General features: G+C 36.2%; 1 protein-coding gene across 3 annotated transcripts; it reads left to right on the top strand.

Annotated features, from left to right (window-relative positions):
- Positions 1-2,313: 2,313 nt before the first annotated feature.
- Positions 2,314-20,749, top strand: bcas1 (brain enriched myelin associated protein 1). Of its 3 annotated transcripts, none has more exons than XM_060893599.1 (15): positions 2,314-2,419; positions 2,866-2,939; positions 3,438-3,516; positions 4,603-4,958; positions 5,253-5,504; positions 8,215-8,463; positions 9,004-9,234; positions 13,546-13,701; positions 15,265-15,324; positions 16,006-16,041; positions 16,134-16,319; positions 17,059-17,097; positions 17,387-17,512; positions 18,151-18,369; positions 19,619-20,749. In XM_060893599.1, exons 2-15 carry the CDS (start codon positions 2,901-2,903, stop codon positions 19,682-19,684), a joined length of 2,094 nt encoding a protein of 697 aa, XP_060749582.1. In that variant the 5' UTR covers positions 2,314-2,419; positions 2,866-2,900; the 3' UTR covers positions 19,685-20,749. The 3 variants fall into 3 exon arrangements, with proteins under 3 accessions (XP_060749582.1, XP_060749581.1, XP_060749583.1); XM_060893598.1 differs by having other exon boundaries at positions 2,325-2,419; positions 16,128-16,319; XM_060893600.1 differs by lacking the exon at positions 9,004-9,234 and having other exon boundaries at positions 2,341-2,419; positions 16,128-16,319.
- The last annotated feature ends 925 nt before the right edge of the window (positions 20,750-21,674 follow it).

Here is a 21,674-nt window from a genome sequence, read left to right as displayed (position 1 = left end):
CTGATATAAAATGAGTTAAGACTCTGTTGGCTTTCAGTACAAAGTTTTTACCTTTCACAGACTTTTAGTGGTTGACATTACCACCACATTTTAGATGCTTATAAACAAACACTTGGGGCATCTCAGAGAACAGAAAATGGGGGAATGTAGTGGCCTAGTGATTAAGGTGTTGGATTACAGATCAGAAGCTTATGAGTTCAAGTCCCAGGTCCACTAAGCTGCCACTGCTGGGCCCCTGAGCAAGACCCTTAACCCTCAATTGGTCAGTTGTATAAATGGAAATAAATTGTAAGGCAATTATCTATCTATGTTGGATTAAATCTCTTAATCCTAAATAACCCATATCTATAAAAAGTAAAAACAGAAATTAGGGGTTTTGTGCTATGTTTGTTTTGGACCCGTTATCTTTTACGCTGGAAATATGTTTGCACAAGGAAATGAATATTAGAAATTAAAAGGTTAGAGGATTCTTTGGTTTGGCTCTCTCCATGAAAAATCATATATAAATGTTTTCTTTTCAGAGAGTCTTCCAACTAGCACATGTCCAGGAAGTGAGGAATCTTTCCAAACCCAGAGGAACACTTTGTAATAATCTTATGTAGTGTGTTCCAGGTGGATTCTGGGTAATACATGTGTGGAGATAGGGGAGATGGGGCGGGGAAGTAGGGGTAATTTGGAAGGGATTTGTTGTTATGGTTTACTAAGATACCGGAATGTCGCCAACTCCATATGGTCTAGCTGTGACCCTGACTGGAACGTTTCAAACCTGAAGGCTAATCAACCTCAAGCAAGAATGACACTTGTGCTCAGATAATGAACTATAATCAGTGTTCACAACAATGCTATGTTTGTTTGTTTTTTTCCACTTAAAGATGTAAAAAAAAATGTAAAACATTTTCTTGTATTTCTTGTCATTTTGATTTAATTTCCTGTGATTCATATTCACATGACTCTTTATGGGCTTTACACATTTTTTAAAACATGATTCATTTTTCAGATGTGATTCTTTAGACGGTTCATTTCTTTTCAAGTGATTCTTAACATATGATTCATTTATTTTCTTGTGATTCTTTACACGAGTCATTTAGTTTCACAGGTGATTCTTTTCACATGATTCATTTATTTTCACATGATTCTTTAGGCATGAGTCATTTCTTTACACATGTGATTCTTCACACACAATTTGTTTATTTTCGCATCTGACAGATTAAGCATCATTTATTGTTACATATAATCAGGCATGTCTAATCTTCAGAAAAGGGCTGGTGTGGGTGCAGATTTTCATTCCAACCAAGCAGACCACACCTAAGTCTACAGAAAGCCAAAATCAACTAATTAAAAAAGCTGGATTTAGGTGTGGCTCTTGTTTGATTGGAATGAAAACCTGCACCCATGCCGGCCTGCTGGGGATAAGATTCGCCACCACTACATGTGATTCTTTATAGATGATTCATTATATTTTCACATATGATTATTTACACATTACTCATATTGCTTGCCTAATGTTAATTTGTAAAAGTATATATTATAATTCAAACTGACTGTCCCTCAGTGGTTGATTGACCTTCTGGTCTCAATCTTCAACAATGGCTGAAGACCTATCTTTTCTATGAACACTTACCTAACTAACCATTAATATCTCTTACCCTGCTACACTGTGCATTTTGCTCCTCTAGCACTCAATTACAAATCTTGAGCACTACTTAAGTATCGTCCGCTACTTGATATAGCACTTTGCTTGTATTTCCTCATTTGCAAATCGCTTGGGATGACAAAATCTGCTAATTAAATACATGTAAATATAAATTATATTGTATATCAACTGTACTAAATTAAAGTAGTGTCAAGAAAGCACGTGTTCCACTTTTGGGCAAGAGCCATGCTGAACAAATACACCTTGTTTTCAATAGCTTACCCAGTGCAGGAATATCCTTCATACATCCTGTTTAAGGACAGCCACACCTAAGGGAGAAAGAATGCCTTCCTAATATGGTGCTCTTAGGACAATGCTTGTGGTTAGTCTAGGAGTCCTGATGATCTGAGTGCACCATGTGCCAATAGTTGTTCTGCATGTACTGTGCATGTATTGATTAATGTATGACTTAAAGCTTGTACAATTCTCTTACAGGGTTGAAGTTCTCTAGTGTAGAACAATATTGGAAAGGATTATCAGTGAGAGATAACACAACACCGTCGGTCGGCGAAGCTGCATGCAGGAGCCGGGCTCTTATATTGCTGCCTAATTTTAGGCCCAACCCATTTTTAAGGTAGGTATATGTGCGCTCTGTAGCTATATGTGTGCACTGTTTGATGTAGTCGCATATTACTGATGGTCACATTCTCAGAGACTGGATTACTGTTCATTGGTTCAGGAATACCCTCCTGTCTGAGTGGGCAAAAAACGCCAAACAAACATTAGGTAAGAGCAGACATTTATTTATTTATTTATTTTTGTAATTAAAATTGCTAAAAGTTAACTGAAAGTAAAATCGTGAAAAGAAATGAATCATGTGTAAATAATTACATGTGAACATAAAGGAATCACTTGTAAAGAATCAGATGTGAAATGAAAACGTAATGAATCCCGCGAAAATAACAGAATCATGGAAAGAATCGTATGTGAGAGAAATGAATCATGTGTAAAGAATGTGGAAATTAATTAATTGTGAAAAGAATCGTATTTGTAAAAAAAAAAAATAATAAATTGTTAAGAATGTGGAAATAAATGAATCCAATTTTAAAATAATTTCAGTGTGATTGGTAATTTTTTCAGGTATAAAAATATACAAAAATATTCTGTTCATCTAAACTAAAATGTGTGATTCTGAAATCAGAACCCATATTAATTTCTCTGTTTTCTTTCAGATTTTTTTTTTTTTTTTGCTAATGCTGATATCAAGATGGGGAACAATCAGTCTGTTAAAATAACACATCAAAAGGTAAAATCATTTATGTGCATTTATTAAAGCATATTCTGCCTTGAAATTTGCTTAAAATTGGTTCGTGCTGGACATTGTATCGACTCTGACTTTAAATTAGCTGCAGATTATAAAATCTCACCCTTGTAATGAGCAATGTTGTTGTTTCATTAACCAACACACTATTTAATGCAAGCTACCTGTATTTCTCCTACCTTTTATGTGTAAACCTTCAACCTTTATTGTGGAAAAAAAACATACCCTGGTAGCCTTAAATGTTACAAAATCTATAATAGTATAAAAGGATTATAAAGGCTTACTTAATGATATTGTGCATAGCGGTTATATAATTTCCTATAAAGGACTGATAAATAACTGTGAAAACATCTGTCAACTTAATAAATCAATATGAAGTAATGAGTCAGTCAAAATACACAAGTTAAACTTTTCATAAATCATATGACATAAAATGGAATTCATTATATTCTGTTATTACACATAGCTTTGTTTTGTTTCCAGGCAGGTCATGATGGCATACAAGTCAAAAAAGACGAAGCAAATGGCCACACGATGTCTGGGTTGGATTTGACTGATGCTGGTAGGTATTTTATTGTTATTGTAGCCTGAACATAATCTTATCAGTGGTGTTGTGTATCATTATTTTCCCTCTCAAACTCATACTAGTGTCTTAAGGTCACAAATAAATTTGAGTCTATACATATGTTTTGGGAATTTTTAAGTGGGGCATGATGTTGCTTTATAAACTTTGGGCGTGGACTGTTGAGACGGAGTATTGTTTGAGTTTCTCTTGTGCATACAACATCTAGCTGTGTAGGATTAGATTAAACAAGCTGCACGGAGAACGATGGCTTGAGAAAATATTGATGTTATGGCAGAATCTGTGGAAGAATGTGAAGTCTGCTTGGGTCAACTTTTTATTAGTCATTCGTGATGACTCAGAAGTGTGCAGTTAGCTCACGGCGATTATCTATATTAGAAAGCAGTGCTGTACAAGTCCACTAGGCTTTGTGTACACTTTGTAGTGTTGGATTAGCACTTTGCAACAACTTCACGGTAACACCTTTGACAAAGCTGTCATTAGGGAGTGGTTATCGAACTCACAAACTAGAGCTGGTGTCTAAGCATAGAGCTCTACATTACAAGAAAAGTAAATATAATCATGTCTGTAACGCTTGTGTTGGACCATAGCATGAAAATAAGACAATAAATCTTTAATTACTTTTGACAGCTGGACATGATTTTAAGTACTCAATCCTAAGTGCAGAACTGAGAGTGTGCACAAGATTTGTAGTGTTATTCTTTCTTTAGGTGTGCTCCAAAAACAAGTCACAATGCTGACGGTCAATGACACAATATTTCACTACAAAGCAGAACAACTGTTAATAGTAAAACACAGTAATTAGAGATACCTGTCTGATAATGCCATTAATCCAGCAATCAAAACGCAGCATAATGCATAAAATCATACAGGTACAAGTTAATATTAACATCACGTATCAGAATGTGGAAAAAATGTGATCTCAGGGGCATGGATATTGGTTCCAGGATGGATTTATGATTTAAATAAAAACCAGTATTCTTGACATGTGCCAATAATTATGCTCAAATGTCTGAAATGTGTAAAGTTAAAAATGAAGGATCTGTAAATTTTTCTCATTTCTAGTAACCAGTGAGGCATCAGTTAAGCAGAACACTGAACCTCCTCCTCCTGTGACAGTCACACTTAACGTCAAGCCAACGCCAGCATCAGTAGAAGCTAACGGCACCAAAGCAAAAGCCCCGACCGTATCTGTGAAAGCAGCTGGTAACCAAGTCATTGCTACCACTGTATCAACTGAGCAAAAAACTCCAGCAGAGTCCAGTACGCCAGCCAATGACTCACCTAAACAAGTGGACACTCCAAGCATGTTCAATAAGATGTTCAAGAAGAAGACCGGGCCTGTTTCTCCTACATCTGAGGCAAACACGGGAGCAGAAGCACAGATCGTCCCTGCAGTACAGACCGAGAGCCAGAAGTCTGTAAGTACATCGCCTTGTGATTGTATGTATCGCCTCTTGATAGAAACTTATTTGCCACTGTAAAAAAATAAATACATAAACATATGTAGGCTTTTTAAATCTGTTGCAAGTAAGATTTTTTTTCTCAGGTACAAAAACCTTATTGCAAGATACATGCCAATGACTATTTTGTAACATGTCTAAAATATCACAATGTGTATTAATTAGTAACACTAATTAGCAGCACCAGCAATGGTGTACTATTTAGTACAGTGCTTTGTATTTTCCAATGTTTATGATTCCTATATATTACAGCAGCCAACGCCTGCGTCAGTAGAAGTTAGCGGCACCCAAGCAAAAGCAGAAGCGTCTGTAGAATTCAGTGGTACGAATGAATCAACTACATCCAGTACGCCAGCCAAAGATGCACCTAAACAAGTGGACACTCCAAGCATGTTTAATAAGATGTTTAAGAAGAAGAACGGGCCTGTTTCTCCTACATCTGAGGCAAACACTGCAGCTGAAGCACAGATCGTCCCTGCAGTACAGACCGAGAGCCAGAAGTCTGTAAGTACATCGCCTCATGATTGTTTCGCATATTTCACTAATGTTTCTCGTAAATGTTAGAAAGTTAAAGAGCTTATATGAGCTCTATGGGATAATTTCCCTATGTAACTATTTATCAGAGATGGGGGACTCGAGTCATATGACTTGACTCGAGTCGGACTTAAGTCGCACAGTTGAGACTTGAGACTTGCTTGACAAATATTAAAAAAAGACTCGACTTGACTTTGACTTGACATTCATGACTTGAGACTTGACTCGGACTTGAGTTAAATGACTCGAAATAACTTGTTTTTTTGTTTTTGTTTTATCTTTTTTGTCTATTTTGTTTTTAAATCTGTTTTTAAACGCACACAAGAGCGTAATATAACCACGTGACGCAGCAGGCACGCAGAGGGAGCGCGCGCACTAACTAATAAACCTTAACAGTCGTGACGAAACATGGAAGGCGCCACACCAAAAATAATTAAGTTATTATAATACCGGGAGTTTGTGCAAGATGAGAAGAGAAGAACAGCAGTATGCGACCACATCGCTCACAATTGAATGACAAAGTTCTATCAAATTAATTTTTTTGCAAGCGCAATGTAGTGTAAATGTTTGGTCACTGTTTATGTGGAAATGTCAGCTTTTTTGCAGTAGCACTTATAATTGGTCTTCAGTGTTAGGCTTTGAGTGAAAAGCGTATGGACCGTTTATGGGGATGTACATATATATAAAAAACATAAATATACATATAAAAATAAAAAACCTCAGAGTTGCAAGCACAGCAAAATTCTTGTCTAGCATGCACACGCACACACATTCAATTTAAAGGGACAGTTCACCCAAAAATAAAAAAAAATATTTCATAATTTTCTCACCCTCATGATGTTACAAACCTGTATAATTTTCTTTTTTTAGATGAACACGGAGGAAGATATTTTAAGGAATGTTTGTAACCAAACCATTCATGAGCCCCATTCACTTCATTCATTCATTCATTCATCTTCTACCGCTTATCCGAACTACCTCGGGTCACAGGGAGCCTGTGCCTATCTCAGGCGTCATCGGGCATCAAGGCAGGATACACCCTGGACGGCGTGTCAACCCATCGCAGGGCACACACACACTCACATTCACTCACGCAATCACACACTACGGACAATTTTTCCAGAGATGCCAATCAACCTACCATGCATGTCTTTGGACCGGGGGAGGAAACCGGAGTACCCGGAGGAAACCCCCGAGGCACGGGGAGAACATGCAAACTCCACACACACAAGGTGGAGGCGGGAATCGAACCCCCAACCCTGGAGGTGTGAGGCGAACGTGCTAACCACTAAGCCACCGTGACCCCCCCCCCCCCACACACACACCCCCCATTCACTTCTATAGTATTATTTTTTCCCACTATGGAAGTGAATGGGGCTCATGAATGGTTTGGTTACAAACAGTCCTCAAAATATCTACATGTGTGTTCATCAAAACAAAGAAATTTATACAGGTTTGTAACATCATGAGGGTGAGAAAAAGATAACAGAATTTTCATTTTTAGGTGAACTATCCCTTTAATTAATAAATTACACTCACTTCAATCATCTCTCTCTCTCTCTCTCTCTCTCTCTCTCTCTCTCTCTCTCTCCAATAGTTAATTCACTTCAAGGTTTGTGGGATTCAATAATTTACGTTTTTTGGTTGACGTGATTGTTGTTGTTATTCTGTTGTTAAAAAGGAAGGATCTAATTTAAGGATGTGTTCATGTCCCATTAAAAGGGAATACTTGTTCAAAAATGCCATTTGGTTTCAAAGTAACCATTGTACTTTTTTATATATACTTTTCCATGGTCTTCTGCCATGTTTGAGGCATCTTGAAACTTTTCATGCTTTTATGTTGGCCTTATTTCAGTTACATTTACATATTAGGCTTTGTAGTTTTGATTTTTATTCATTTTTAGATTTTTATTGTATTTACAACTCACCTGTATGTGGACACCTTTTAAAAATAAATGCATATAATCATTTTTGTTGCAAATAAAACTATCATAGTCCATAAATACTGTAGATTTAACTTTGTTTAATATTTACATTTAGTTAAATCATCAAACATATGTATGACTTGCCAGTGACTTGCTTGACTCAAGCTACGACTTGACTTGACTTGCTTGACATAAAGCAGTGACTTGACTTGACTTGACTTGACTTGACTTGAGTCTCACGAAAAATGACTCGGACTTGCTTGAGGCTTGAAGGTTAAGACTTGAGACTTACTTGTGACTTGCACATGTGTGACTTACTCCCACCTCTGCTATTTATATAGAACTCAGGCTTTAATTTAAGAACCAATTTGATTACTGACAAATCTTTTAATTTGGAGATTTTCCAAACCTTCTAAAGAATGGCATATTTAATACATTTCTACATAATAATAATAATAATAATAATAATAATAATAATAATAATAATAATAATAATAATAATAATAAATTTGCCACTGTAAAAAAATAAATACATAAACATATGTAGGCTTTTTAAATCTGTTGCAAGTAAGATTTTTTTTCTCAGGTACAAAAACCTTATTGCAAGATACATGCCAATGACTATTTTGTAACATGTCTAAAATATCACAATGTGTATTAATTAGTAACACTAATTAGCAGCAACAGCAACGGTGTACTATTTAGTACAGTGCTTTGTATTTTCCAATGTTTATGATTCTTATATATTACAACAGCCAACGCCTGCGTCAGTAGAAATTAGTGGCACCCAAGCAAAAGCAGATGCATCTGTAAAATTCAGTGGTACGAATGAATCAACTACGTCCAGTACGCCAGACAAAGACGCACCTAAACAAGTGGACACTCCAAGCATGTTTAATAAGATGTTTAAGAAGAAGAACGGGCCTGTTTCTCCTACATCTGAGGCAAACACTGCAGCTGAAGCACAGATCGTCCCTGCAGTACAGACCGAGAGCCAGAAGTCTGTAAGTACATCGCCTCATGATTGTTTCACATATTTCACTAATGTTTCTCGTAAATGTTAGAAAGTTAAAGAGCTTATATGAGCTCTATGGGATAAATTGCCTCCATTTTGTCCCTATTTATATAGAACTCAGGCTTTAATTTAAGAACCAATTTGATTACTGACAAATCTTTTAATTTGGAGATTTTCCAAACCTTCTAAAGAATGGCATATTTAATACATTTCTACATAATAATAATAATACTAATACTAATAATAATAATAATAATAATAATAATAATAATAATAATAATAAATTTGCCATTGTAAAAAAATAAATACATAAACATATGTAGGCTTTTTTAATCTGTTGCAAGTAAGATTTTTTTTTCTCAGGTACAAAAACCTTATTGCAAGCTACATGCCAATGACTATTTTGTAACATGTCTAAAATATCACAATGTGTATTAATTAGTAACACTAATTAGCAGCAACAGCAACGGTGTACTATTTAGTACAGTGCTTTGTATTTTCCAATGTTTATAATTCCTATATATTACAGCAGCCAACGCCTGCGTCAGTAGAAATTAGCGGCACCCAAGCAAAAGCAGATGCATCTGTAAAATTCAGTGGTACGAATGAATCAACTACATCCAGTACGCCAGCCAAAGACGCACCTAAACAAGTGGACACTCCAAGCATGTTTAATAAGATGTTCAAGAAGAAGACTGAGGCAAACACAGCAGCTGATGCACAGATTGTCCCTGCAGTACAGACCGAGAGCCAGAAGCCTGTAAGTACATCACCTCATGATTGTTTCACATATTTCACTAATGTTCCATATAAGTCTATAAATGTTTACATGATTTATTAAACATTAATGAAGGTTAGAGTTTGCAATTTCCCTCTCTGGTTGAAAGATGTTATTGAATGCTATTGAATTGCAGATGAATCATTTGTAACATGTCCCAAAGGACATAACGCAGTATCTCTAAATAGTAACATGACACTATTAATGTGCTGTTTTACATTACAGTGCAATGCATTTTTGCATGCAGCCTCAGGACATAATTATAGGTTTATATTTCTCTCTTCACAATTCATAAGTATTTTCCTTTTTATATTCTCAATATTACAGAAGCATTATAAAAATAGCAATTTTAGTGTGCATGTCAGTTTGGTTGCCAATGTTACTGAGCACCAGATCAAGAGTAAAGTAAATAAATAAAACTCCATGGATGCTTCTCAATCATAGCTCCATAGGCCTTGAATCATTATAAGTGTACACAAGTTCAGGCACTGATGCTAAGAACTAAGCGCTGGTTCACAACAAATTGGGACACTGATCATTCAATTCCCAGCAACATGACTACATACTTCATCACTGGCATTTATCAACAACCAGCAGGACTGGTATCTTTCTGACATTATTGTTTTTATCTTAATTATATTACGTTATGAAAAACTCTTTGATTGTTCTGTTACATGTCCTTTCATCGTTTCTAGCTGCTGGAAATTTTCAAATGATCAAACACCTAAAAGTCATTAGACTCAAACAAACCGTATATTTCCAACGTTAAATAAATTCATGATAGTAATCATTTGAGAGCTACAACAAGAAAAAGCTACTACAATTTTTATACAGAGTCAGGCTTCAGATAACAGGACTAGAGAGCTGAGACACACCCCATCAGTCCTGAGTGTCCTATAGTATAATCTATAATATCCAACGTATCTGGTGTATGATGTGCAAGGACAATTTTTCTGTCGTATACATATTGAAGCCCTGACATTTTATTTTATTTTTTTGTTCCTTATTTTTAAAAGACAACTTCTACACACTGAAGCTTTAATGTGAGTAAAGTGTGTGATCATTGCTATATGTAACAGGTTTAAAGAGTTAATCTAGCAAATCAAGGTCTAAAAGAAAAACACAAGCTTTAATCATTTTAATGATAATATGAAAGAATGAATCTCAGTTAATTACAGAAGCCAGTTGTAACATGTGGTAGTTATTATTACACCCCCAGAAAAAAAGGACTTTTAGACTTTTAAGCCAGTTTCTCAACACCAGTTCTGTTTTAGTGTTAAATCCGTGTCGATGTTTTTAATCTGCAAAAGGAAAATTGATCCAATGTCCTTCATTTCTCAGTGAAGCAACATCACCTGAGTGTGTAAATAAACAGCTGATTATGAGCTGGATACTGAAAGTCAAATCACAGAAAGTTCTAAGCTCTTCTTTAATCAAATTATTAATAGAAATAAATATTTTGGTTTAAAAAAAAAAGTCTTCCTTCGTGTTAAAACACATAAAAGTACAAATCACACGCTGATATAACAGGTTTCCGTGAGTGAAGCGAGAAAATATTATCTAATGCGCTAATATTTACACACACACACACACACACACACACACACACACACACACACACACACACATAGCGACACAACAGAGGGCTGGTGACTTCCGGCGCCTTGAGCGGTGACACGATTGTGGGCGTGTCCAGAGATGCAACAGTTAATCTTGTACAAATATGGTGCAGGGAAGACCGCAGTGCGCACGTGCACCGTGCAAAACACAACACGCTGGTTGTCCTTCATCTCGTGTGATATGGTGCTTAAACACACACTGGTGTGTTTTATACACAAATACCAAATGCCAGTGGCAAGAAAGTGTCATTTGTTGTCCAGTTTAATGCAGGTGATAAAGGTTATTACTATAGTAGGAACGCCTGGCACAATGATTAGGCTAATAAACAACGGGCTAATAAACAACAGCTAGCATGATAACTCACCATACAAACTAGCCGAATGCTAAAAATGCTAGCTGTGTTTATACAAAATGCCCTGATAATAAAACCAAACAACAGATAAATTACAGTGATATAATCAATCAGGTTGAACAATCAGGTTGTTTGCTCATCAGATTGTGAGGCACTACAGACTGCAATGTTAATCATTTTTCTATTATTATTTTTTCATTTTTTGAAACCTAGTAATAAAATATCAAGAGTCAGCAGTTCATAGTGCAGTTTTTGTCAACAGAAAACAGTCAGTTTTGATTATAACTGATGGTTTTTGAAACTATATATATATAGTTTCAAAAACCATCAGTTAGTGTATATTATATATATATATATATATATATATATATATATATATATATATATATATATATATATATATATATATTATAAACATGGTAAACCTTGCTTCTTTATTTATTTTTTATTTATTTCAATAAATGATTTTTTTTTCTTCAAATATTCAGATCCAAAAATCACAGTTTCTAGATGACCAGCATTCATTCATTTCCCATTGTAAATTGACAGAGGAATGTCCCAAAATGTTGACTATTTTATTATTGCATTTACATTAGATTTAATATGAATAAAAGTAATGTCAAGATTAAACAATAAACACTATTAAACTCATCAAGATTAAAACACATCTGTCTTAAAAATACATAGAAAATATAAATACAGTTATTCAGTAAAGTGTAAGAATAATATTACATGTAAGAATGCAATATTGTAATATTAGTCTATTCACCTGTAGTTCACAAGCAAATTTATTTGACTGTGAAGATGACGATTCGACGGCAGATCTCTAGTAATGGATAATTCTTAACGTGCACTGTTTCTATTGTGAGATTTAACAGCTTCCAAATATGTTTCCTGTAGGCCCGACACATATAAAATTATATGGTACTTTGATTTACTTGTTTGTTGCTCCCTCATTTTAAAAGGACACAGACATAGAAGAAAACATAGAAGAAGGTGAAGATGTATCTCTGCGATTGTCCCCTGACCCTGATTATGAAATTTTGTTAGCTGCAGAGAAATTGACTCTGCAGCTTACTGCCTCCGATCAGTCTTCAACCATGTCCGAAGATATTACGCAAAGAGCTTCACATGATAACACCGAAATAATGGTGGAAGGTGAGGATCTGAAAAATGAGACTGACTGTCCTGAGTACAATGAAGAGGAAACCTGGGTGATTATTGAAGATCCGGTGTGTGCAGGTGATTCAGAAGAATACACGCAGCTGCTCTGTCAGTTAAAGTCTGTGTGCATTCAGACTGTGGGAGACTTTTTCTGTAATCCTGTCAGCGTGAATATACATAGTAAGAGAAGATTCATTCAGATTACAATTGACATTTGCACGGAAAGTGAGACAAAAAGTAGGGATGAGGCTAGAGACATGGGCGTTGCTGACGTCAGACCGACAGCAGAGGACGAACAGCTCAAATCTGAAATCCCAGATGATGACAATGTGTGGATCAGCGTAAGTCTGACATCATCGATAAACACCTTTAGAAAAATGGAGATCCGTTGCATGGATGAACTCACTGCATGCAGCTGCAATGAACTAACATGTAATATTCTCATAAAGCTAATCTACAGTATATGGCTCACTCAAGAACATAATTCATTAGTATAGCTCCATGAACTTACCGAACCGACAAGAACTTAAAAAACATCTCAGCTGACTAGAAGCAATTCTTAAAAACAATGGTGTAAACCGTTTCACTCTAATTTATAGTAAGATGCTGTAAGGAAACCTCTTGATGGATACCACCTTGAAACTATCAGGAGCAACGTCAGGTTAATCCTAGCTCAATGGTTCGACGGCATTTTTTCACTGATAACTAACCAAATTAGCCTGAAGTTGAGATGAGCTTCCTTTGTGTTCCTTTGTACTGAGATCTTTTCAAAAGTCTAACAATGTACCATGAAGTCAACTCCCTACTTACTCATAACACTATACTAACTATATACGATACCATTTATGTTGGACGTTTGCAAGCAGTATAAGTTTGAATTGGAGTAGAAATTAAAATAATAATTATATACAGTAGCAACACTGGCAGGCATGGATCACATGGAACACAGGCCTTAAGTCCAGAACATTGCTGAATATCAATGAGTGAGGGGGAAAAAAGCAGCCATTAATGAAAGGGTGATTGTTGCCACAGCCCCGAGTAGGCAGAGGCATGGCTGGAATTGTGCAGTGTTTCAATGCACCGATTAACAGCTACTGCACATCAGCTGTAGGGCTGTAACGCGTTTGCAAGTGCTAATTCTCTATGTGTGTCTATAGGAGCCTACAGACATAAAGACAAGTACACAGGCTGAGAAAGTGCCACAGGGTGAAACTCCTAAAACTAGCACCACTGAGGTCACACAAGACACCAACCAACCTGAGCAGAGCAGCACCGAGGAAAAGTCAGTTATGAACTTTTTCAAAAAAACTTTTGTAAGTACATTTTATTCCATTCTACTCATTTTTAATCTAATGCAGTTAACAGTTATTTAATGCTGTAGAGTGAGTGAAATGCTTAAAGAGGAATATGACTGAGGAATGCCAGGAATTTATTATTCGATTTCATTTACTATTCGACTATTTTTATATGATTTGTTTCAATTAAGAACAGTAACCTTTTTAAGATTCTAATATGTAAAGGTTCATAATGGCTTCTATTTGTAATTGGCTCATGGATCAAATCTACTGAATGTAAGAGTACATTTTCAATAATCTTTCATTTTATATATATATATATATATATATATATATATATATATATATATATATATATATATATATATATAACTGACATTTATTTTATGATCTTATGTATGCCCATATTTATTTTTACATAGACATTCGTATTGCTGCACTAAAAAAACAAAAGATGTAAATGTAAACATAATGAAATAATAAGTGTAAGTGATAAATATGTATCAGTGCCTTGTACACTACACCCTCAATGAACTGCCTGCTGTGTTTCAGGAGATTTATCATTTCCTAACTGCCCTGAAGTTGATCTCTTACAAGACGTAAACTATTCTCTGGCACTGTGCTAAATCAAGCCTTTGAACATGTCAGAATGTGGCAGCCTTTTGTTTTGCTGCATAATGTGTGCTCACAAGAGAGGTCTGTGTATTTGGAAGTAAAGTGATGGGTTGTGATAAAGCATGGGCAGGCCTACGCCATCTCTAGAGGACAATGGCTGACTCAATATGAGAGGCCATGTTCACTGTGAGCACTGTCATGGAGCCCTTTGTGTGTTTGTGGTTCAAGTTTGTGAGGCTTGATGGTGAGACATCACGCTCTAAAAATACTGTTGTTTTTTTTTTGATAGGACTGTAACTCAGTTGTATAGAAATAGTCATCTAGTAATACTATCCTGCAGACCCCATTTGGAAACATTAAGTAGTAAGGAATTAAACACTTCTGCATGCTGTAACAGAAAATAATCAAGAACAAGGTTGTTGAAGTTGATTAGTTTTCAATAACAGCATGTCATTATTGCTTTTATTTGATGGCTTTTATCGAGTACATGAAAGCAGATATAGTCACTCAATCACCATTTCATACCATAAATATAAAAAGGCAAAACTATTAACTTGTAATGTTAATGAGAGACTAGAAATCACAATGTCTTCTGTCCTGAAAAAATTCCATGCTGGAAAACATTTACTAAGAGCTCACACCCAAGACTCATGCCCTTATTATAACCTTTATTTTACCAGGAAAGAAGCACATTGAGATTAAAAATCCCTTCCATAACAAAATGTTTTATCTGTTTATTATTGGGTTTATATTAAGTTTAGTACGCTGCAGCTGAAGTTGTTAAGTAAGTTATTTATATATATATATATATATATATATATATATATATATATATATATATATATATATATATATATATATATATATATTCTTTTTTTTTTCACAAGCTAAGCAACATCTTCTGACCAATCAGATTTGAGTATTCATCCTCGCTGTGATCTAAAGCAAAATATTTTGCATTCAAAGGTGACTTCAACCAAAACGACAAAAGAAGCGACGGCTAGTCCCGATGTCTCAAAAGACCAGGTAAACAGCTATTGATATCTCAATTGCATCATCTTCCAGCTTTCACATGGTTTCCAATACCACAATGTCTGATTGTAATTCAAAGATTAATCAAATATTTTCATTCAAATGTTTTTCTCCTCTTTTCCGATCGTAACCGTGACAGCTTTTTTGATTGTGTCTGATCTGATTCTCATTTGCGTGATTTTTTTCTTCACTGCTTAAAATATTGGCACTATTCATGTTCCTCACTTGCTTAGTCAGATCTCTGTTTCCTGACGTTCAATTGGTGGAAGGTAATAATGCATCGTGATAGATTGCGACTGTAAGAAAGCCATTTTGTTTCTTGTTAGTGGTTTATAGTAATCCCCAGCTGATTGATTAATCCTTTATTGGGTGAAAAAGAAATGTGAAGTTTTATGACTTGTCAGGCTGGAACTACTGTATGTGTTTGTCTTTTATCAACGACTCCTACTGTGTCAGGGCTTTCTACACTAGCAGCTGAATAAAAAGAAGAGCTTTCTGCAAACAATGCCTCCACATGCCTCACAGCGTGACATCCATCCAAAGCCCTGGGACAAAAAAGACTAACAGAAACATGCTGTATATTGTTTAAGTCTGTGTACATTTCCAAACAAACAAACAAAAAGTACTTGTAAAAAAAATACAGTTTGATGTGTCTCCTTTTTTTTCTACGTCCAGTCAAAGAAAGAAACTCCACCAGCTCCTGCTGCAAATGTAAGAAGCTCCTTCGGTAATACAACGTTAAACCTGGCACCGGGTTGAAAATTGTGTTTCAGTTCTCCAACTGTTTGTCTCATAAGGTACAGGAAGCAGCAAAGGTCCCCCCTCCTCCACCACCAGCACCACCCAAGATGGAGAGTAAAGCAGAGCCAGCTGTAAAGAAAGACGAAGCCCCACTCGTAGAAGTAGCAGCCACTGTGTCCAAAGAACAAGACACCCCAAGCAAGACCAAAACTAAAGACAGCCCATTCGGCAAACTCTTCCGTACAAAGGTAGGCATCTACCTGCTATATACAGAATATACTGGAAACATTTAAGCGGTAGTTTATGAGATGATTTGTATTTTGGACTCCAGAATTGCACATTGTAACAGAATGATGTGAATTTGAGGCATTGCTAGGCAAGATGGTGTCAAAAGGAGCCAGAGTGCCTGCCAAGACATCATCAGCGGTAAACAAGAGCAACATAGTTAACAGGACTTACCCATGCAGTGTTTTTTCCATTACTTATACCACTGGGTTAAATCACTTGCATCCTTTCACCTGCAAGTGTTTAGCAGCTGATCCTGAGAAAAAAGAACTTCTACTTATTACTTTGTATTATCAAGACTATTCCCAAGGTGCTGTTTTTTTTTTTACCTTGAATCGAAATGTAGACATTTGGTACTGCAATAATATTCCTATAGGCCTTTCATTCTCTAAACTGTGCCTTTACAACGTGAGGTAAAACATCACCCAAAAAAGATCAAGGATACACAGCTGAGCCAGAGCCATCACAATGACGTCATCCTGACAGCAGCCGTTACCTCATGTCATCATTGTCTGCCAACTAAACCATGAGCTTTGGTTTTTATTCGCTCCATCTCATCTCGCTTAATAACGACATCACGTTTATTGATACAGAGGCTTTGTATTTCAAACAGTGTTGTCAGTGTTCTTGTGAGATTGAAGGAAAGGCTTTGTGGCTGTTGTAGTTTTTTGCCCAGTTAACTAAATATCTGCTTGCCTACAGTCTGTGGTGACGGAGGAAGCAAAGCCAGTTGAGACGCAGGTAAATGAGTTCAGTACTGATTCACTATGATCGGCTGTCGACAATTTCTTGGGCTCCTTTTTGGGCTTTGATCTGACTATGGGTCTGTCTTCTTTAAGAAACTGCATCTGGCCTCTTTGATTCCAGGATACATTTAAAGACTCTTTGTTTTTAAATGTAATTTTAAACTTCACTGCTTCCTCTTGCAATACAACTGTTAATCTCACCCTCGTTGTTCCTCTTTCCTATCATCGTATTCATTTCCTTCCTCATAAATCATATTCAAGCTTTCTTCTGCTCCCTATTTAAGGTAGACGCATCCAAGACCAGCACCCTTGAGGCCGGCGCCAAAGCCGAACCTCCTCCAGCACCCAAACCAGAAGAAAAGAAAGCAGAGAAGAAACCCTCACCTTTTGCCAACTTGCTTAAACCAAAGGTAAATAATCTTGGAGGCACTTGAAACCTTGAGTAAAGCTTATCAAACATGTGGCATGACTAGTTGCATGAAGTAAAATATGACTTGTGTGAATTTGAGGTACTGCTAGGCCAAGTGAGCGCTAAGATCCATGCAGCTGCGTCGAGCGCCGCAGCCGGCATCTCCCTCGGTGCTGGAGGAGCGGTAAATTCACAGTGGCCATTTTTGTTTGTTAACACAAACGATTGAACTAAAAAAAAGAGCTGCTGTGGTCAGATTAACGCTTGAGTTTGATTTTATGATTCTTTCTTCTTTATTGCCAAACGCTTGAATTCGGCTCAGACATTACAACAGTTTAGTTGCATACCTGTTGTTAGTTGTTTAGTTGCATATCCTGTATCATAACACGCACCCAGACTACTTCTTGCCACTTTTTTCACTTTTTCTGACTTAACAATAATCTTGTCTGTGATGAAAAGCTATTTTCATAGCAATGCCTTTTCCTTGATGTTTTTTTAACCACGATAATTCCTTTTTGCTCTGTGCTTTGTGGTCTGTTAATCTTTTCAAACCTTTTGCATTGTAAGTGACATACTGTACGCCATGGTCTTTTGTAGCTTGTACACTACTGTGATATATCTGTTTATTTTTTTTTAAAGGCTACAGAGCCCAAGAAGGAAACTCCTGCAGCCACAACTGCACCTGCAGAGGCTGCACCAAGCACCAAGGCCAAAGAAGAACCCAAACCAGCTGCTCCTGCTGCTCCTGCTGCGGCCTCTCCAGACAACAAGTCGGTGGGGAGTACAGATAATTCTTCACCCAGCACTTCCCGCAAACAAGAGAAGAGGAACTCCATCCAACTGTTCTTTAAAACCTTGGTAAAGTAAAAAAAGAACCCTGAGTTAACGCAAACCCGGTGCAGTTGTTCACGTTGAAGGTCAGGTAGAAGTCAGGCATTGCATAACCAGTATATTCTTGACCATGTAAAAGGTCGATTAAGAGTTTTTCATCTTTACTTTATCTGATAGGAAACATTTGATTGAAGCATTCTACTTGTTCTACCTTTAAGACACCCTCTTAAGTCCTTTTGGAAGAGGAAGTCAAAAGGGACAAGTATTTTATATTGCGATATCCATATCAAAGTACTGCAATGTCTAATTTCATATAAAATTTGACCCTAAGCTATCGAAATAACATCTCTGACTTATGCATTGTTTAACTGTCTTATAACAACATCACTTTACTTAATAAAAGAATAAAACATGACCGAGTTTGCCGTTAGAGGAAAATAGTCATTTACAGTCACAATGTTTATTGAGTAAAGAATTATTCATCGTCCTTTTTTTTTTTTTTATTTCATTTAACGTTCCTTCCTCTGCCTTCAACAGATTCTTTTACCGACGTTAATGTTAAGCAAGCTGTTGCTATAGAAACAATAACATTAAAATGAGAGCATTATGGATTCTGATTTAATCATTCAACAGTGCTGTGGTAGAATTTAATATCATATTACTCCTTGTTAGCTTTCTTGACTGATTTATTATCTGATTGAGATGGGAGGAAAAAAACATTACATAGCATTTTTGGAAAGAAAATGATTCACTTCTTTTGACTCATTTCTTGTTTGACTTGGTTCAAATTGCTTGTCTGACCAACATTGACAAGCCCTAACCACTAGGTGACCTCATCTGGTAAAAATAAGTTTGTAAGCTCACACACTATTGTTAATACTCTTCCAAAAAAAGTCTGTATTCATCTACACATTGCTCCATGTTTTATGTGGTAGTGTTCTCTGAGAAGAAGAACATTATTCATATTTTAGTGCATTGTCAAAAAAAAAAGTTCATGTTGAGTAAAATGTAAAGTTTTCTCATCTCTATATTAAGTCAGTAATGAATGCACGATTGCTCAAACTGTACACTATAGGAAGTAAATATATTGCTCATAGTGCTAGCAGTGAGCTGCAGTGAGGACATGTTTGAGCTAGATACATAAAGGAAGCTTATTTAAATAAGAATCCAGTTGTCAGACAGGTTGCGATCAGTTGTGCTCAAGGCTGAGAAACTTAGCAAAAGAAAGTGTTAAAACTAAGTCACCGTCTGCTTGTACCTTTTGATTGTTTCTCAGGGTCAAAAACGCCACTCTGATGCCGGAGTGCAAACGGAGCCCGTGGCACCGGAGAAGGCCAAATAAAAACCTTGCTTTGGGTTCATTGTCTGCACAGAAAACACGTGTTGCTTGTACATAGGTATCCTTATCTGAATGTCCTGACCAGACACCAGGGATTAATTCCTATTTAATCTCCACTATAGAGGTGAACTGAGAACTAAAGTATCATAAACCTGGCCATTCCAATGATTCATTCCCATTGCCCAAGACGTCTTGGGTCGACCTTAAACATTACAAACATCACAAAACAAATTGTTTCAAAGGTTTGTGAGATGTATGTTGAAATGCTATAGAAAGGTTTAAGGCTTTGTATGTTTTGCAAGATTTTTAAAGATTGAGGAGAGCTAAGAAAGGGATTATGCAACATTACAATGACATGCTGTTCCTCTTAACAGGAACATTACAGGAACGTCAACCCTGCCTACACTGCCACTCTTAACTCCTCTATATCACATGCAGGATGTATTACAAACACGGTCTTGTTTCCAGCTTCTGTATTTTTTGGTTTGTTTCATTTTATTGGAAGATCTGATTTTTTTGCACAATGATTCTGTGCACAATAATCATTCATACGGCTGTAAAAACAATCTGCAAAGACTTATTCCTTTAAAGCATCTCATCGAAAACCTCCAGTGTCACTCACTCGTTGTTTGGTTAAAAATACTTAAAATGTTAACTCTTAATAAATTTAGACCCTTTACCCATTATAGCTAGTATTTCATGCTAACGCATATTTTACTTACGGGTTATCATGTGACACTATCGCATGCAGGCTTAATTATTAAATAGTTTAGTTATTAGCTTTTCAAAATGGACACGCCTTTGTTTTTTCTTCTGTTCTGTTACTACTAAAAACATATACGATCTGTAACCAAGCCTTGACTAACTATATATGGAATATATTGAAATAAGCACTCTGTTTATATTGGGGGGAAAAAAATCCATCTGGTTTCTCTTACTCTCTCATACCGAATTCTCACTAGCTTTAGATGGATCCAGTTTAATTACTTTCTGCGAAATGGAATCGAGTATGAGGATTTCCGGCTGCAAGAGAACCTGTCCCGATTTCACATGTTCAGAATTGAAAAATTTTTATTCTGAATTTCAGAGACACATGCTTTTTTTTTTTTTTTTTTTTTTTTTTTTTTGCTTGTAATCAACTAACGTTAAAAAAAAATGTATAATCTTTTGTTTCTGTCACTGTAATTATGCAATCTTTGTTAATAAAAATGTAAGGGTACAACATGGCAAAAAAAAAAACCCCAAACTTTTTTTTTCATACACATTCCATACACACAAATATATCAGATACATTTTTGTATTAATTTAGATATTCAGATCCTATAAAATTAAAAAAAGCACTTTGATTAAGGTTAAAGACGTATATTGTCAGTGTTATCAGCTGCAGCGTAATAAAGGGAGGGAGGCCATTGCAGGGGGGTGGCAGTCAGCCTGGAGGCCCCGTGTCAGTGTTAATGTGTGTCACAGCCAGAACTGCCTCAGAGCCCTCAGTCTGATAGAGAGAGAAGGAGGGAGAGAGGAAGGGAGAGGCTGAAAGCATCAGATTTCAAGACCCTAGGATTCCCAAGCCACTTTATGAATAATGGAACCTGTTATATTTCCAAATTAGTAGGAATTCCAACAAAAGTGGTTGACATCTCATGCAGGAACTCCATAATGGATCATGGTTTTCTATGAATCACATGAATTGTAGGATAACATGAATGAATAAATAGGAATAATAGGAATAGCTACATTTTCCTGGCTGGAATTTAACAGCCAATTAGTTGTGAATACAAATGGGCTGTGGGTCAAGCTACAGCAAACACACGAGTAAAAAAAAAGGTGTGTGTTTGCAATTTTCTCTTTGTTTTAGTCAATTCATTACAAATTTAGTCTAAAAGTGATCAAAAGGTGCGAATATAACTACGAAATCCGCAGCAATATACCTATTCATAATACAAGCTGTTCTACAGCATGATGTCTGAAAGCCTTAGACTCTCAAACCACATCC

Source organism: Tachysurus vachellii, chromosome 19 (assembly GCF_030014155.1).
Source record: "Tachysurus vachellii isolate PV-2020 chromosome 19, HZAU_Pvac_v1, whole genome shotgun sequence".
NCBI classification, from domain to species: domain Eukaryota; kingdom Metazoa; phylum Chordata; class Actinopteri; order Siluriformes; family Bagridae; genus Tachysurus; species Tachysurus vachellii.
Note: the sequence above shows the minus strand (reverse complement) of the source record. Positions and strands in the feature narration are given on the sequence as shown.

Excerpts from the sequence above, each read along its gene's own strand:
- bcas1 (XM_060893598.1), top strand. The coding sequence starts at position 2,901 with ATGGGGAACAATCAGTCTGTTAAAATAACACATCAAAAG. Across the intron at positions 9,235-13,545 it reads AGACCGAGAGCCAGAAGCCT|GAGCCTACAGACATAAAGAC; the intron begins GTAAGTACATCA and ends GTGTGTCTATAG. Across the intron at positions 16,320-17,058 it reads GCAAACTCTTCCGTACAAAG|TCTGTGGTGACGGAGGAAGC; the intron begins GTAGGCATCTAC and ends GCTTGCCTACAG.